At 47.6% G+C, this 15471-nt stretch overlaps 1 protein-coding gene across 1 annotated transcript in view; it reads left to right on the top strand.

Moving 5' to 3' along the window:
- The first annotated feature begins 12672 nt into the window (after positions 1 to 12672).
- LOC141591336 (putative sesquiterpene synthase) overlaps positions 12673 to 15471 on the top strand; it is a 34675-nt gene continuing 31876 nt past the window's right edge. The window contains exon 1 of the mRNA XM_074411653.1: positions 12673 to 12804. Within this exon, the coding sequence (XP_074267754.1) occupies positions 12706 to 12804 (99 nt within the window). The 5' untranslated portion in view covers positions 12673 to 12705. The remainder of the gene's footprint in view (positions 12805 to 15471) is intronic.

Here is a 15471-nt window from a genome sequence, read left to right as displayed (position 1 = left end):
CCATAGCTTTTATGTACTTTAATCTTTATTGTATTATTAATTATATGACTCATTTTTTTTTTTTTTTTTTTTTTTTGGTAACGGGGGGTTTAGTCCCCCCGGGCCCAGGCATTCCAGCGTCACCACCGTGGACCATGTAAGCCACCCCTAACACAACGGGGGCCGCCGTGGCCAAGTCTCTTGCTCTAGCGAGTCTCGAACCTGGGACCTCGCAGTTCATGCTTTTTTGCATGCTTTGAGGGTTCCCCAGAACTCCACTAGGCCAAGAGCACTTGGTTTATATGACTCATTTTGTTGTTATATGTTTCTTACTTTTGTATAACTAGGTGTTGCTCCGCGCCCTCCTGGGCGCGGTGCCCCAATTTGGTCAATCCTTGTAGACGTTGTCATTAGGAAGTACGGGAGAATAAATGGTTCATAGAAGTCGTTTCGTTCAAAGATTTCTAGGAGAACACGTCATCATTGCTATATTACAAAGAGGCACTGGCTATCAATTAGACACTATTATACAAACACAATTAGAACTGGATGGTATATGCGTATAGCTCATGAATTCGTAATGTAATTAGCGCTAGTTGTTGCTCCGCGACCTTGAGGAATCAGCGAAAATAAGCCGGGAGTATGGAAACAGAAAAGGCATTGGTCCATGTACTCAAATGGTGGACCGTGAGTAATAGTCATCACACAGCTGGAGAAAGTGCTTGAAAACACGAGTTTGCTAAGAAGCTTTGCTAAAATACTCAAAAAACATTTATCTTAGCGGTGCAACGACACTAAGGCACATTTTTTTTGGCAAACCAAACCAAAGACAAAGACAACACCACGAGAGTAGGAGAACAACTAAAATACATTTGGTCAAATGTCAAAGACGACTACGGAGTCCAAACATTATACTAAGTATTCATTAACTTTCCAACACCAAATGATTTTATCACATATTCCAGTCGTATTTTAACCACCAATTAGCAGCTAAATATGTTGCTCCATATCTCGCCATAGGGTAGATATTTAGTACTTGACAAAACAACCTTAGTTGTCTTTTTGGTCTAGGTTTCCCAATACATCACCAACCTTTACAAATTCTTGAATATCGAGCGCTTCATTGTCAACTGCCACTTTTACTCCAAGTGCGGTGTAGTACGATATTCCCTTATAGGAGTTGTCTTCGGCGCTACTTCAATCAAGTCAAGCAACAACGATATGTTGAAGCTTATGTACATGCACAGAAGTTGCATGATCATGCCAAATTCCAGTTTTGCGTCTGTTTGGGAATACGTGTTAGTTAATTATTCGATTACGGTTTGGCGAGGAACTTTCTAGAATGTTATATTTCACATTATAGACAAGCTTATATCTGATCTAATCATTCAATGTGTGAAAAAGCATAAACTCTCTATATTTTAGTCCTCTCTTTTCCTCCCTCCCCCTCCCTCTACCCCCCTCCCAATCTAGAAAACCAAACATCCAAAAGTAGAATCTCTCTTCTCCATCTTGCTCTCTCCTCCAAACCAAGCACAAACTCTTTTCCTCTATACTTCTCTTCCTCACTTTGTTCCTTCCCTTTACCCTCCCCCTCCCTTCGTCCCAATCTAAACAAAACAAACCAGTCTCTTTCTCCCTCCCTCTAACCCTCTTTCCACATCCCTCTCTCCTCAAATTGTGCCAAAAGATAAGCAAGGAAAGGAAGTCGGAGCACTAAACAGATCATATTTATTTCGGATGTTTATGATAATATACCTCGCATCTGTGATTTGTCATTTATATTTCTGGTTCGGTCCAGTCCAGTCCAAGACCGAAAGTTTTAGGTCCGGTCTTATATTCACTAAATTTTTATTTTCGGTCTTTGATTTGGTCCGGTTCTGTCCGGTCTTGATTGGACCGATGCTCAGCCCTAAATTTGTCGTCGTTAAAATTAATAAAAAACTTGATCATAACACATATGATAGTTTTAATGAGTTATTGATACACAACTAATATGTATTCAATTTTTTCTCATCTCACATGTAAAAACTAAATTTAGATGTTGTTATATATCACTAAGATATAACGGAGTTTCTTATGTAAAACGAATTTACATGTACAAGTATATCATGAAGATATAAATTTTTTCATAATACAAATTTACGATATTACTCCGTATATCACAAAGATATAAGTCGTTGTTGTAAAACAAATTACAAATATGATCACGGTCCACCAGGAAACAGAACTCGACGGGCGCCGGGGGGAGTTCAGCACCATACTACCGAAAGCAGTACAATGATCACACCCCCCTGGTTGTATCCGCGCGAAGTCTTCGCCCGAGCAAAAGCGAAGGTCGGAAGTGGGAAAGGCCCCTAAGCCGAGGGGCGACGGTGACACAAGCCAATACTGCGAGTACCACGGCTACACCGGCCACTTAACAAACGATTGCCGACATCTGAAAAATGCCATTGAGGAAGCGATCGGAAGGGGAGCCTAGGCAAATATATTGCCGGAGGCCGAGGCAGAATGCCGACGGATCGAATAAGAAACCCGTCTTGGAACGAAAAGGAGTAATTAATGTCGTCATCGGGGCAACGAAGAAGTGAGTCCACTCGTGGGTACAAAGCGGCACTGAATGAGCTATATCAAGCCATCAACTTTGTGCCCAACTTAGCAACCCCCGCTTCCAACATCCCCGATATGACCATCGGGAAGAAGGACTACGAAGGAGTCGTCGCTCCTCACGACCCACTTACGATCCCCTGGACATAGCCAACCACTTGGTGAAGAGGTGCCTAATTGACACGGGCGCTTACACAAATATTATGTACGGAGAATGCTTTCTTAGCCTCGGTCTGAAGGTTGAAGACTTGACCCCCTGCACCAGCCCGTTGTACAGCCTTCTGCGGGGCGGCATGGTACCCTGGGGGGGTCAATCAGCCGCCCGTAATGTTCGGAGAGCGAGGTGCAGCCAAGAACGTTATGTCGGAATTCGTGGTCATCGATGGTTCATCCGCCTACAACGTCCTCATAGGCCGAGACACCCTGAGTAAGGCTGACGCGGTGATGTCCATCCGGGCCCTGACATTGATGTATGTCTCGGACCGGGGGGAAGCACATAAACTCGTCTCGAAGAACGAGAGCGATGAGGTGGTGAATATCCAAGTATCCGCCAGAGGGTGCAACCTGCAATCCTTCAAAGCGGCGAAGAAATCAGAAAAGGGGAAGAGCCCATCCTTACGACAGGATGGCGAACGCACGGATACCACCGTCGGCATGGTAGAGGGAGCGGAGACCGAAGAGGTAGAGATTGACCCAGGCCGCACTATGACTATCGGTGTCGACCTAGAACCAAAGTTCAGAGCCGCTCTCCTAGATCTGCTGAGGGAAAACAAAGACGTCTTCGCCTACTCAGCGGCCGAAATGCCAGGCGTGAGCCGGGAGGTAATCATTCACAAGCTAAACGTACTCCCCACCGCTCGCCCTGTCAAGCAAAGGATGAGAAACTCCTCAGCCGAGAAAGATGACGCCATCAAAGCCGAGGTAGATAAATTACTAGCAGCGGGCTTTATTATGCCTTGTACTTATCCTGAGTGGTTAGCCAACGTCGTGATGGTGAAGAAATCATCGGGGGCATGGAGAATGTGCGTAGATTTTACCAACCTTAATAAAGCATGCCCCAAGGATTGTTACCCTTTGCCTCGGATAGATAGCTTAATCGACGCCACGGCAGGCTACACCATGCTGAGCCTGCTAGACGCCTTCTCGGGATATCACCAGGTATTCATGGATGAGGAGGACATGCCTAAATGCGCATTCATCACCGCGAACGGCACATACATGTACAAAATGATGCCGTTTGGTTTGAAAAACGCCGGTGCAACGTACACCAGACTGGTGGACAAGGTGTTCCAAAGTCAAAAAGGGCGAAACATTGAGGCTTACGTCGACGACGCTATTGTGAAAAGCAAGTCCGACAAAATGCGAGCACTGGCGATTACGGGAAACGTTTTGTTCACTAAGGAAATACAAGATGAAGCTCAACCCAATGAAGTGCAACTTTGGTGTCCGGGCAGGTAAATTCCTCGGTGTACTCGTCAGTGCCAGAGGCATTGATGCCAATCCAGATAAAGTCCAAGCAATCCTAAATCTGCCGGAACCAAGGAATCGGAAAGAGGTTATGATGCTGACCGGGAGAATGGCGGCTCTCGCCCGTTTCATCTCTCGGTCAGCCGACAAAAGCACCCCATTCTTCAAAGTGTTGAAGGGGAATAAAGACTTGGTGGGGAGAGGAACAGAGCGCGGCTTTCAAGCAACTAAAGCTCATCTTGGACTCTCCCGACTCTGTCCGGCCGATACTAGGGGAGACGCTATACCTGCATACATAGCGATTACCTCGGCCACGGTCGGCGCCGTGATCATCGGGAAGAAGACAAACAAAGCAACACCCAATCTACTTTGTCACCATACATCACTGCGCCGCCGAGAGAAATTACCCGCTAATTGAAAGCGACTTTCGCGTCGTCATTGCCGCGAGGAAGTTAAAACCCTACTTCGACGCTCATCCCGCGACGGTCCTAACCGACCAGCCTTTGGAAAAAGCTTTGGAGAAATTCGAACAATCCGGTAGGCTTATCAAATGGGCGGTAGAACTCTACGCTTCGGCATTCAAGACAAACCAAGACCTTCGATAAAGGGGCAAGCACTTGCAGATTTCTGGCGAATGCACATATCAAGAAGAGCCAAACCCAGGCGTATGGGAGGTTTACACCGACGGCTCCTCCACGACGAACAGCTCGGGAGCCGGCATCCTTATCATCAGCCCAAACGGAGACGAGTTTGAGTACGCCTTGAAATTTACCTTCTCGGCCTCGAACAACGAGTCCGAATACGAAGCGGTGATAACCGGAGTCGAGATGGCCGAGAGCGCGGAGCAGAACACATTGTGTTGAAGACGGACTCACTTTTGGTTACTAACCAAATCAGAGGAGAGTTTGAGGCCCGGGATGACGGGATGGTAAGATACCTGGAAAGGGTAAAAGCTGACATATCCAAATTGAAATCTTTCCAAATCCAATGTGTCCCCAGGTCCGAAAACAACCGAGCCGACGCTCTCTCAAAACTTGCCAGCTCAACCGTCAAGAACGTCAGCCGAACCGTACTGGTAGACATTAGGAATGCGAAAAGCATCACTGAGACCATCGGCATGTTGGGGGACGTGGAAGCCGAGACGACGTGGATGACTCCGATAATGAAATACAAACTCACAAGTGAGTTGTCGGATAACCGCAATCTCTCGGCTAAGCTCAAAAGGATCGCCGCCAGGTACTTGGTATTCGAAGGGGGGCGTACGAAGGTCCGTAATAAGACCACTCTTGAAATGTGTCGGTCCGACCGACGCAGAGCTAATCGACAGAGATTCACGAGGGCATATGCGGACACCACATGGGGGCAAGAACACTAGCCCACAAAGCTCTCCGAGCCGGCTACTCGGCCCACGATGCTCCAAGATTCGTAACGAAGACCAAGAGGTGCACGAACTGCCAGATGCATGCCCCGGTGATACATGCTCCTTCCCGAGACCTACAACCGGTGCTTAGCCCCCTTCCTTTCGCGCAGTGGGGGATGGATATGCTAGGGCCGTTTCCAACGGCCTCCGGAGGAAGGAAGTTCTTGATCGTCGCCGTTGATTACTTCACCAAATGGGTTGAAGCTGTAGCAGTACCGGCAAAGACCACGGCCGTCGTCGAAAGGTAATCGGGAGAATGTTATAACCCGTTTTGGCTTGCCCCAAGTCATGGTATTTGACCACGGCCGAGAATTTTGGAGCGACCTGATAATGAACTGGTTAGAAGAGCTTGGCATCAAATATGCGTACTCCTCCGTCTGCCACCCACAGAGCAACGGACAGGCGGAGGCAACCAATAAGACAATCCTCAACGGTTTGAAGAAGACAGTGGAAGACCTTAAAGGAAGATGGGCCGATGAGCTACCCGGCGTCCTGTGGTCCCTACGGACCACCGAGAAAGAAGCAACGGGGTATACTCCTTTCCATTTAGTCTACGGATCCGAAGCAGTCCTACCAATTGAAGCGACGGTGCCAACATTCAGAACGGCTACCTTTAACCCGATCGAAAATGAGGAAGGCCTTAAAACCTCCCTGGATCTAGTCGAAGAAAGCCGAGATACAGCACGCCTCAACTTGGCAGTATACCAAAACCGGATGAGAAGAGCCTACAACCGAAGAGTCCACAAGAGGGACTTAAAAGTAGGAGACCTGGTCCTAAGAAAGTCGGCCGCCACCAACAAAAGAAATATTCATGGTAAACTAACGGCCAACTGGGAGGGTCCCTACAAGGTGGTTGAAGAAATGAGACCGGGTACATACCGGCTGACCGACATGGAGGGTGTGCCCTTGATGAGCCATTGGAACACCGACAACTTAAGAAAGTACTTTGTATAGCGGCGGAGGTGTCTAAACCCAATGTGGACACCCCAACGCGTGATCTTAAATGAAGAAACAATCAAATTTCCCATCCAAGTGCTTGTCCCCTCCATAATTGCCACCCGGAGAGAAGAATTGCTATCGAGCCATAACCCCAGTTACCTCGGCAATTGGCCGAGAGCGACGGGGACACAATGATCGGTACGCTAGAAGAATTGCTATCGAGCCATAACCCCAGTTACCTCGGCAATTGGCCGAGAGCGACGGGGACACAATGACCCGTGCGCTAGAAGAATTGCTATCGAGCCATAACCCCGATTACCTCGGCAATTGGCCGAGAGCGACGGGACACAATGGCCGATGCACGCTAGAAGAATTGCTATCGAGCCATAACCTTGATTACCTCGGCAATTGGCGAGAGCGACGGGGACACAATGCCGTGCACGCTAGAAGAATTGCTATCGAGCCATAACCCCGATTACCTCGGCAATTAGCCGGAGAGCGACGGGGACACAATGGCCGTGCGCTAGAAGAATTGCTATCGAGCCATAACCCCAGTTACCTCGGCAATTGGCCGAGAGCGACGGGGACACAATGACCGGTACGCTAGAAGAATTGCTATCGAGCCATAACCCCAGTTACCTCGGCAATTGGCCGAGAGCGACGGGGACACAATGGCCGTGCACGCTAGAAGAATTGCTATCGAGCCATAACCCCAGTTACCTCGGCAATTGGCCGAGAGCGACGGGGACACAATGACCGGTACGCTAGAAGAATTGCTATCGAGCCATAACCCCAGTTACCTCGGGGATTGGCCGAGAGCGACGGGGACACAATGACCGGTACGCTAGAAGAATTGCTATCGAGCCATAACCCCAGTTACCTCGGCAATTGGCCAAGAGCGACGGGGACACAACGACGACATGCATTCAAACCGCCTCGGCCATACCAAAGGTAAAAACGAAGACACTCAATTAATAAAAGACAAGACAAAGAATTGTGATCAAAAACTCGACTAGGCCAAAGGCCAATGGGACAAACTTTGTTAAAAATGATCGAAAGAAGAATACAGACGACGGCCGTCCCCACAGGGGTAAGCCTAAACACAACCTACCAAGAGAGTTTTTACAAACGAAGAAAAGAAAAGCAAAAGATTACAAGCATATCAATTGAAGCGCCAAAAGATGGCAGGGAGGAAAGGCTCAATAGTTGGCCCCCGAACAGCTGAGGCTATCCGAGATGCCGGGTGAGTCCGTGTGACCGCCCGTCTCCCTATGCCCTGTTCTTTGCCCTCCATCGAAGCGAAAGACATCATCTTTGGTGACCGGCTTTGGAGAAGGCTCGTCATTCCGGCCGCCTTGACCTCTCGGTCTCTTTTTCCCCCTCGCATCATAGGCCGCCTTGGCCAACGCTTCTCGAGCCGCCGTCGCCGCCTCCGCCTTCTCAGCAGCCGCTGCTTCGGCAGCTTCAGCCATCTCATCCAGGAGCTGGTCATATTTATCCCACGGGAAAGTACCGTCGGGGACGAGCTTTACGATTGCCTCCTTGGCCGCCTCCTCGGCTGGTCCGGAATTGAACGCACATTTTAGGGAGGAGATCATCTTGAAGCATGTCAATATCCTTCTCCTTTTGAGCAAGGATAGCCTGTGCGTCCCTAAGCGCCTCCGCCTTTGCTCGGAAGCAGATCCGCCACTCGTCCCTCTTGGCAACCACGGCGTCGTAGGCACCCTTATACCTCTCCAGCTCATCCATCATCTTGGCCGTGGCGCCATCAGCCTCCTCAACTTTGGCCCTCTCGGCCCCCAGCAGCTTCTCAGCCTCCTCCGCACGCTTCTCGGCAGCACGAAGACCCAGCTTAGCCTTCCCGGCTTCCCCTCTCGCAGCAGAGAGATCAAGCTTGAGCTTTGCAATCAGTGGCCCAGATTGGGCCGCGGCCTTTTCCTGCTCCATGATGAGGGAGGCGGCTAGACGGCTCCATTTCCCCAACCTCTTATATATTTTCTCACCCTCCGCCACGAGCTCGGTAGGAGTAACCTTCTGGGGTGAGGAGTCAACGGTGACATTCCTGTCACCCGCCTTCTCAATCGCCTTCTCAGGCTGCTTCCCTACTTGCCGTTCAGTGACAACGCCGGCTGCCGATGATGAATCTACAAAAAATTTACACAGGGCATCCATGTCACCGTGCATTGACACATCAGAAAGCCTGTCATCAGGAACGTCCAACGAGCCGGCTAAATCCGAACCACAAGTTAGATCCGTACCAGTTTGGGCCCTCTTAGTTGGAGGGCTGGTGGAGGCAGGCTTCTCCCCGGCAACGGTGGAAGCAGACGGTGGGTCTTTCCTCTTCTTCGGAGAAGGGACCTTAGCAACGGTCACCTCCCCCTCAGTAATGTTGATCACCTCCACATGATCCTTTTCGACCACTGGGGTCGAAGAGGGAGTTGCCATTGATACAGCCGCCGACTTGGACGCCGCCTTCTTCGATCTCTTCGGCACGCCTCCAAGAACCCGTGCATGGGCCGTCTCCTGATCCAACCCCCTCGTCTGCTTTTCCATGACTTCGTTGGGGGATAGCCTGCGATCTTTCAACTCAGCCGTAGGACGCCGCTTGACAACCTTCCCGTCCTTGTCAAGCCCTAGCCTCTTCAAGTCCTTCTCGGACAGATCCCGCCCAAACCGATCTGCAAGAAATCAAACAAAGAGTTACATAAAAGAAGCAAAACAAGGCTCTAGAAAAGGAACATAACAAGCGAAGGTGGGCCTCACACCGACCCCACTCACCCCAGTTGAGGGCCGGTATGAGGCCGACGCGGCAAAGCAGCTCATCTTGAAGAATAATCTGAGTCGGGGGCAGCCATCCCTTCTCAGCATCAAACAGCTGCATCGCCCGTTTCTCATCCACAGTAAGGGGGACAAACGAAGCGTCCATCTTAACCTTGCTACCCCGGGAGATGTGTTTCTCATACTCCTCCCGGGTCTCACACCGTAAGTGAACGGGGCTCTGGAAAGACCGAGGCAATGGATAGTCCCCCGGCACTTGGACGTACACCCATCGCCCTTGCCAGTCTTTGCAAGAAGTAAGTTTGTTCACGAGACGCGTGGCCGGCTCCGTCTGTACGCTGTACCACCCCACTTTGCCGGATTTTGACGGCCGAAGACTATGGAGGCGGCGAAACAAGTTAACTGATGGAACCTCCCCCCTAAAGAGACAGATCCATACAAAGCTGACTATCGTCCTCACGGCCAACGGATGCAGTTGGGCCACGGCAACGTTCATAGCTTTAATGATGGCCATGACGTGTTCATTCAAAGGAAACCGGAGCCCATACTCCAGGTGCCTGATATGCACGCCGATGTGACCCGGGGGAGGACAGCAGACCGCCTGACCCTCCTCAGGAATAACAATTTTATACCCCTCACCGAAGGAGAAATGACCTCCGAAAAGAGTCTCTCCGGAGCTGCTTGCGAATTTATTTGTAAATGCACGGTCGAGGCCAGTCGTACAGGCCTCACCGTGATCCGGGACAGTCGTCCTCCCACCATCAACGGGAGCCCCCTCATCATCATCACCAACATCATCAACAACATCAGCATCATCCTCATCCTCCAACTCCTCCGGGAGGGGCACATCAACTACGGGAGGAGGAGACCTAGGGCCCCCAAACCTTATCGGGACGGCTTCAAGTACCTCCTCCTCGTCAAGACGCGACGGGGAACCCCCCGGCGCAGAAGTACTAGTCCCGGCATCAACAGAAGACATGTTCACAAACAATTACTAACGAAATAAGAGGAGAATTTGTTCGTTTACCTCGAAGGAAAACACTCGCCGGATCAAAGACTGAAGATTGGAAGAAAGAGAAGCTCTTGAAAGTTTAGAAAGATGAAGATTTTGGAGAAAATTTGAGAAAATGAATTTGGTGGCCAAAATCACGGAATAACTGCCCTATTTATAGGGAAAAGCCCACAAAGAAGGACCAATCAGGGCACAGCCCATGAAGCGTCAACCAATCAGCAAACAGACACGTGTCAGACATGCAACCACGGAATGTCAATCGTTGCAACAGTTAAATGTCAATCAATGCTACAGTGACCAAGCGTATTCAACACGCCCATCCACATCCCTTCGCCTGTTCATCTCCCTCAACAAATTCCCAGGTACCTGCTCTCCGCCGGCCACATGATCGACCAAGCCAAGAAGCACCGGCCGGGGGCAATCAAAAACAACCGGCACTCTCAGCCCTGGTCCCGGCCAGCGTCACATCCTTTTCCACATCGGATGCCCTTTGCGCATCCATGTGGAGGGGGGACATGGTACGGCCTAACAAGAACCACGCCGATGCATCAGAAGGAGCCGATGCAGAAAAATTATGCAAAAATACTTACGCAGAATATACGCTCAACACACATCGGAGCCCATACCACGGCATAGACTACGCTGGGGGCAAATTGATGGGGCATATTCTGCACCGCTGACCAAGTCAACATATTGAGCAAGGTCAAGGGCATCCACCGCAAAGTCAACGACTCAGACAGTCTAGCCGACGGAGCCCATCGGCCTGTCACTTGGGTCTCGGCCAGACAACTAGCCAGCCGGGGCACATATCCGCGTACTCATATCCAAGACCCTCGGCGAGCCTGCCACAGGTCCATCGGCCGAGGGTACAACGGTCTTTCCACCTGATAGCCACTTGGCCACTACGTGACAAAAGGTGAATGCCTATAAATACTCCTCAACCTTCATTGAGGAAAGGATCCACAAATTGACCTAATAACCACTATTCATCTGGTAATATCTTCCTTATCTCTCTACAATACACTCTTAGCCAAGTTACAACAACTTCTCTCTAAGTTTACTGACTTGAGCGTCGGAGTGAGTACGCTCGGCCAAAGCCGAGCCCTCAGTTTGTTCATCGTTTCAGGAGACCGCAAGGAGGATTCAAGCAAAGACATCATTCTACGGGCTACGAGTGGTAACAAATATCTGCTCTGGAATTACACCCGGAACAACTACGATATAAGTCTTGTATTTAATTTATAGTCCTTTGCATAAAGTGTTAAAACCGCGAGACCCTTATGCCGCTTAAAATCTCCACTATATGAACCAAATGGTGTTAGTTCAGTGGTAGCCGGGTTAAACCTTGAAACTTGCAGAAATGCAGGAGTTGAGAGGTCTCGGGTTCGACTACCAGCTGGGGCGATGATCACTTGACCACTGCAGCCCCCGAAGGTGGTGGCTTACATGGTCCATGTGGTGGTGCGAGAATGCATGTCTCGAGGGGGGGCTCGGCTCAACCCCCTCGTCATCAAAAAAGAAAAAATCTCCACTATATGCGAAATAATAAGAATACAATGACTTTCCTAGTACCCACTATAGCTTACAAATATTATTATGGCTACCGGAAGAAACATTCAAACCCTCAAAAATAATACTCCAAATGTGTAAAACTTAGTCAGAGATTTATGCCTTTCCAACTGAATATATATCATACTGACATAATTATTTGAACAGTAACACACATACTCTCAAACACTCCCTAATTTTCCTCGATGTAGCACTCCTATAAATAGCTTAAAAATATTATTATGACTAATACCCGAATAAGAAACACTCTAACCCTCATAAATAATACTCTAAATGTGTGACACTTAGTCAGAGTTTTATGCCTTTCCAATTGAATATCGTACACTGACATAATTATTTGAATAGTAACACACTACACTTACTCTCAAACTCTATATTTTTCTCGATGTAGCACTCAAATAAATAGCTTACAAATATTATTATGACTACCCGAAAAAACACTCAAACCCTTAAAAATAATACTTTTTTTTTTTGGTTACACCTTTAAAAATAATAATACTCTAAATGTGTAACACTTAGTCAGAAATTTATGCCTTTCCAACTGAATATGAGAATATCATACTAACATGATTATTTAAATAGTAGCACATTTACTTTCAAACTCTCTATATTTCTCGTTGTAGCACTCCAATAAATGGCTTTGCATGATGCATGGTATTTAAACACAATAAAACATGCAAAGGCGAAATTGTTGCTCAGTTAGTTGCTTGCAATTGTCAACATTCATCAGCTTGGCATTATTCTTTGACGTCGTAAATTTATTTTGCATAGTGTTTGAGTTATAACAATTAAGCATAAGCTCCTTTACCGTTGCAAAATAGTTTTTATATGAGACTTTCAGTTGCGCTATAAATAGGATTAAACCGTAACACTAACCCAACAACTGAACGAACATTTGATAATAAACATCAAAAGTAAGCAAAGTCGCGTAAACATGTCTTCTAAAACAATAAGCAATGTTTCTCAAGCCACGGTCGATTTTGAGCCGAGTTGCTGGGGTGATTATTTTCTTCATGTCACTCCCCTTGATGAGGTGCAAATTTCGAAATTCTTAGTTAAATTTTTCGGCTTTCTTATAGCTTACATTAATGTATTATAGTTCGTCCCTTGAAAATTTTAATTCCGAAATACAAATTTCAGTTTTAATTTTACGTAATTAAGTTTAGAGTGTACATAATTCTTCCGCCATTGTATATATAATCTACCTGATGAGAGGGTAGTACTGTCCAACCTCATCCACCATTAAAAATAAAAAAAACAACTAAAACAACTAAAATAATGATTGTATTTTCCTTAACACAAATTTTTAAGAGAGACGGTCTTGTAAGATAAACTTTATAATTTCATTAATGAAATCAGTCCCAAGAATCAATATAGACTTGATTTAATTCAACCTTAATACAATCAATAGACGGAATAAAGGACTAACCTTGATCCATGTCTTACAGACGCAATCAATTCAATAATAAGAAGTATAAACCAATTGATTCTCCTCCTTAACCCTTTCTTTAATGTTCCTGGATGATGGAGAAGAAATTGTCTTTCACCCTTCTTGGTTTTGATGTACGTATGTTTTGTTTTGTCAGAATAATTGTTTCTGTATGTTTTTTCTGTCACGTAGATCCTCTTATTTATATAATGGCTACGTACCTTTTCGCAAAAACAAACCCGATCGTACCTTTTCGTGAAAGACGACTTACTAGGGTAAGGTAAGAGGGAATAATAATTCCCGGACTTTAATTACATTAATCGGGGCCGATCCATCACGATACCGTCTTTTATATTAAAGTCACGTTATATTAATATGAACTTAACTTTTATTAAAACCCGAAACACATAGGCCATACGAATATTATTAATTATTCTTGTTCCGGGTGTAATTCCAGAGCAGATATTTGTTACCACTCGTAGCTCGTAGAGTGATGTCTTTGCTTGAATCCTCCTAGCGGTCTCCTGAAAGGATGAACAAACTGAGGGCTCGGCTTTGGCCGAGCGTACTCACTCCGACGCTCAAGTCAGTTAACTTAGAGAGGTAAGTTGTTGTTACTTGGCTAAGAGTAGAATGTAGAGAGATAAGGAAGATATTACCGATGAATAGTGGTTATTAGGTCAATTTTGTGGATCCTTTCCTCAATGAAGATTGAGGAGTATTTATAGGCTTTCACCTTTTGTCACGTAGTGGCCAAGTGGCCAAGTGGCTAGCAGGTGGAAAGACCGTTCTACCCTCGGCCGATGGACCTATGGCAGGCTGGCCGAGGGGTCTTGGATATGAGTACGCGAATATGTGTCCATTGGCTAGTTGTGTCCCGGCCGAGGCCCAGGGTGACAGCCGATGGATTGTATCGGCTAGACTGTCTAAGTCGTTGACTTTGCTGTGGATACCCTTGACCTTGCTCAATATGTTGACTTGGTCAGCGGTGCAGAATATGCCCCATCAATTTGCCCCCAGCGTAGTCTATGCCGTGGTATGGGCTCCGATGTATGTTGAGCGTATATTCTGCGCAAGTATTTTTGCAAAATTTCTGGTATCAACTTCTTTTGATGCATCGGCGTGGTTCTTGTTAGGCCGTACCATATCCCCCCTTCACATGGATGCGTAAAGGGCATCCGATGTGGAAAAGAATGTGTTTGGCCGAGACCGGTGAGAGTCGGTTGTTTTTGATTGCCCCGGCCGTGCTTCCTAGCTTGGTTGATCATGTGGCCGGCGGATAGCAGGTACCTAGGAATTTGTTGCGGAAGATGAACAGGCGAAGAGATGTGAATGGGCGTATTGAATACGCTTGGTCACTGTTGCATTGATTGACATTTAACTGTTGCAACGATTGACATTCCGTGGTTGCATGTCTGACACGTGTCTGTTCGCTGATTGGTTGACGCTTCATGGGCTGTGCCCTGATTGGTCCTTCTTCATGGGCTTTTCCCTATAAATAGGGCAGTTCATCCGTGAATTTGGCCACCAAATTTATTTTCTCAAATTTTCTACAAAATCTTCATCTTTCTAAACTTTCAAGGGCTTCCTTTTCTTCCAATCTTCAGAGTCTTTGATCCGGCGAGCGTTTTTCTTCGAGGTAAACAAATAAATTCTTTTTTATCTTGCTAGTAATTTGTTGTGAACATGTCTTCTGCTGATGCCGGGACTAGTACTTCTGTGCCGGGGGGTTTCCCGTCGCGTCTTGATGAGGAGGGGGTACTAGAGGCCATCCCGCTAAGGTTTGGGGGCCCTAGGTCTCCTTCTCCCGTGGCTGATCTGCCCATTTCGGAGGAAGGGGAGGTTGAGGATGATGCCAATGATGCTAATGACGATGAGAGGACTCCTGTTGATAGTGGGAGGACGACTATCCCGGACCATGGTGAGGCCTGCACGACTGGCCTCGACCGTGCCTGGACAAATAAGTTCGCAAGCAGCTCCGGAGAGACTCTTTTCGGAGATCACTTCTCCCTCGGTGAGGGGTATAAAATTGTTATCCCTGGGGAGGGTCAGGCGGTCTGCTTCCCTCCCCCGGGTTATATCGGCGTGCATATCAGGCACCTGGAGTATGGGCTCCGGTTTCCTTTGAATGAACACGTCATGGCCATCATCAAGGCTATGAACGTTGCCGTGGCCCAACTGCATCTGTTGGCCATGAGGACGATAGTCGGCTTTGTATGGCTCTGTGTCTTTAAGGGGGAGACCCCTACGGTTAACTTATTCCGCCGACTC

Source organism: Silene latifolia, chromosome 7, assembly GCF_048544455.1.
Source record: "Silene latifolia isolate original U9 population chromosome 7, ASM4854445v1, whole genome shotgun sequence".
NCBI classification, from domain to species: domain Eukaryota; kingdom Viridiplantae; phylum Streptophyta; class Magnoliopsida; order Caryophyllales; family Caryophyllaceae; genus Silene; species Silene latifolia.
The sequence above is the reverse complement of the archived record's forward strand: the minus strand, read 5'-3'. Positions and strand labels throughout refer to the sequence as shown.